Source organism: Penaeus monodon, chromosome 23 (genome assembly GCF_015228065.2).
Source record: "Penaeus monodon isolate SGIC_2016 chromosome 23, NSTDA_Pmon_1, whole genome shotgun sequence".
Classification (NCBI taxonomy): domain Eukaryota; kingdom Metazoa; phylum Arthropoda; class Malacostraca; order Decapoda; family Penaeidae; genus Penaeus; species Penaeus monodon.
Window position 1 is genome coordinate 25391977 of NC_051408.1, and position 2887 is coordinate 25394863.

Here is a 2887-nt window from a genome sequence, read left to right on the forward strand (position 1 = left end):
ATCAGCTGATAACATACGTAGGCATTCCTCATGAATCGCTTCCTTGGCAGCTGCAGGTAGACGCCATTGACGAGTGCAGATCGGTGGCTGACCTCCCGTCGGTATTGAATGCAAGATTCCGGGAACAGTACCAATGGAAGATCTATCACCCGTAAACAAATCGATATGTTTGTTCAAAATATTTTCTATTTGTTCTCTTTGACTTTGCGCCAGATGTGAAAGCGAGAATGAGATGGGGGAAGACAGTTCCGTGGAGGCTGTACTATTTACAGGTGTTAAAAAAACTTGTGTTCCAGAGTGACATGAAATTATCTCTGCACTACCGAGTTTCTTCCCATTCTTGAATTTAACAGGACTTCGAGATGGATTTACGACCCAAACATTCGCACGATTGCCAGAGATGCACACCAGCGACCTCGGAATCATAAGAGAGTTAATACCATCAGGATCAGCATGGAACAATATAATTGTCCTATCAGGTATACATTTGCTTACAGACACATTAACAAATTCTCCAGATCTCGGAGGACACACCACGGTACGACATACGTGAACGCTATGCTCTACAGACTCGCGAAATAATGTCTTCATATTCGGTAGTGGGGAATTCACATGGGTAACCGTCTGAAGTTGAAGTGAGGGTGAGTCAGTGTAACTAACTGGGAACTGAACAGACTGGAGAGTTATACAAGATTTAGCTGGTGGGTGACGGTAAACAAATTTAAATGAGAATCTTCTTAAGAAGTCTATACCCAACAATGCTTCACCAGGGAACTGCACATTTTCAACAATGATCACACGGTGTATACATGACAAACGTGGACTTAACACAAACTTAACATCTCTTTCCTCAGCAGTTGATAACAACGTTCCAGTTACACCCAACAAGCGTCTAGCCGGTCTTGCCTTCGACATAAACGACACCTTACTGCACAAACTATACTTCATCAATGTTGCAGACGACCCAGTGTCTATAAAAGCCTTCACTAAACTACCACCAACGTCCATCGTAATGACGGGTCTCCCGGTTAAGTTCTGATTCCTAATCATAGTCGTGTTCAATACTTGCCCTTTCACCTGTGGTTGATCTGCCAGCGACTTCACGTGGGGCTGTATAAGGCTGGCTTTCGCGAAAGGGACAGTTCTTACGTAAATGATCTGTAGATTTGCAGGACCAGCATACCCGTCCTTGTGGTTTAGCTCGACACGTGGAGGTTGAGTGGGTCTTTGAACGATGGTAGGCGCAGTAGGTTGCAGGAGGAGATGGAGTAGTGGCTGCTGCAACGACGGCGGGACGACGTGTTCCTTCGATACGGGGAGCTTTATCAGCTCGGCAACTCCAAAGGTTTCCGGCCTTATTTACAAGCAATTTCAAAGGAACATCCTCACAAAGTGAAAGCATTTCGCGAAGCCACCCAGGTAAAGATTGCAAAAATGTTCTCCTGGCCAATTCTTCCGGATCTCCCACAGCATCTGGGTGTTCTCTCTTGCCTTGGTATACTGCTGCTTCTATTGCCATGAAGATATCAAGTGGTGCTTGTCCGGGTAACAACCGTATGCTTTCTAAATGTCGATAAAAATCAGCAGGGGAACTGGTGCCACAAAACTTCTCCTTTATCAGCGCTTTGAAATCAACCCAATTATGAATGAAATCAAACAGTGGACTGTTGATTATCAGCTCCGCACACCCACGAGAAGACGATCGCGCCTGTCGAATCCTGGCCGCATCATCTCCAGCATCCGTCGCGAGTTCAATCCTTCGTAGCCACGCTTCCACTTCTCGGTTCCTCCGAAGGGGATCGGATGCAGGAGTCTTGGCCTCGAAGATCGGAATCGTCTCCCTTTCAACGTAAATTCGCGCAGGCGATGTCACTGGCGGCTGAAGCTTTCCGAAGCTAACATGCGGTGTGTCTCGTCTCGGAATCTGGCGGTAATGACTGCATCGCGGAATGATCCTGCTGAAATTGTTGCATCTGTTGCACAGAGTCACGTAGTTCTTTCACCTGTTCGGAGAGTGAGCTCATCTGGGCCAGCAGGTTTGCATAGATCCCGGTGTAAGGATCACCCGTCTCATTCGTTTGTGCACCCTGATCATCGTTTTGCGTTTTCTTTGGCGGCATCGCGAAGTTCACATAACAGGTCGACCCCAAAATTAATGCTCAAAACGACCTTACGCCATGCATACTAAATAAAGACCATTAACCACAATTCATCCAGCAAGATCATAACTCCCATAGGAAAACTGCACACTAGATGAAAACAATTTGATCACATTGCAAATACTGATGCAGATGTACAGGGATCAGCTGTATCTGGCATCGCAGGTGAGATAAGAGGTAACCCCGAACAGAATAAAAGCAACAATAACCATGAATTATGATAAGATAAGAATTATCATATATTTCGGCAAGTGTAACGAGTTCCGCATGAATCACGTAGAATTCTTATCGACGCTACGCGTGACGCGAATAATAAATGTTCATTTTTAATTCTATGCTCATTCTCAGCTAATTTTACGCACACTGCCTTATTTTATAACACTAGGGCTCTCAATATCCGACTGATTATAATTACGAGAACCCACCACTTCTTACTTTAACAATCACAGAAATCACCGACTGTCAATCATATGCGCATTGCAATACGCAATCTTAACATAGCAAACGATTAAGTTTATAGATTTACAAATACGTTATGCACAAAATATCCTAATAAAGGAGTGCAAAACTCGCCGTGCGTACGCTGGTTGGTATTCGCCACACAATACCCTAGTTATACGCATTAGCAAATTTACGTGCGGAGGCATCATCGGTCCGTCAAGGCTTTAGTCATCATTTACCAAATTCATTAATTCGTCAACTAAATTATATCCCACTTCTGACACCAA

The 2887-nt window shown here is 44.6% G+C and overlaps 1 protein-coding gene across 1 annotated transcript in view; it reads right to left on the reverse strand.

The window, feature by feature from the left end:
* The window catches only part of LOC119587905, a gene marked incomplete in the record, with an annotated part of 3145 nt that extends 269 nt beyond the window's left edge, over positions 1-2876 (reverse strand). Inside the window, 1 exon segment of the mRNA XM_037936614.1 lies at positions 107-2876. Within this exon segment, the coding sequence (XP_037792542.1) occupies positions 107-1050 (944 nt within the window).
* Between the last annotated feature and the right edge of the window lie 11 nt (positions 2877-2887).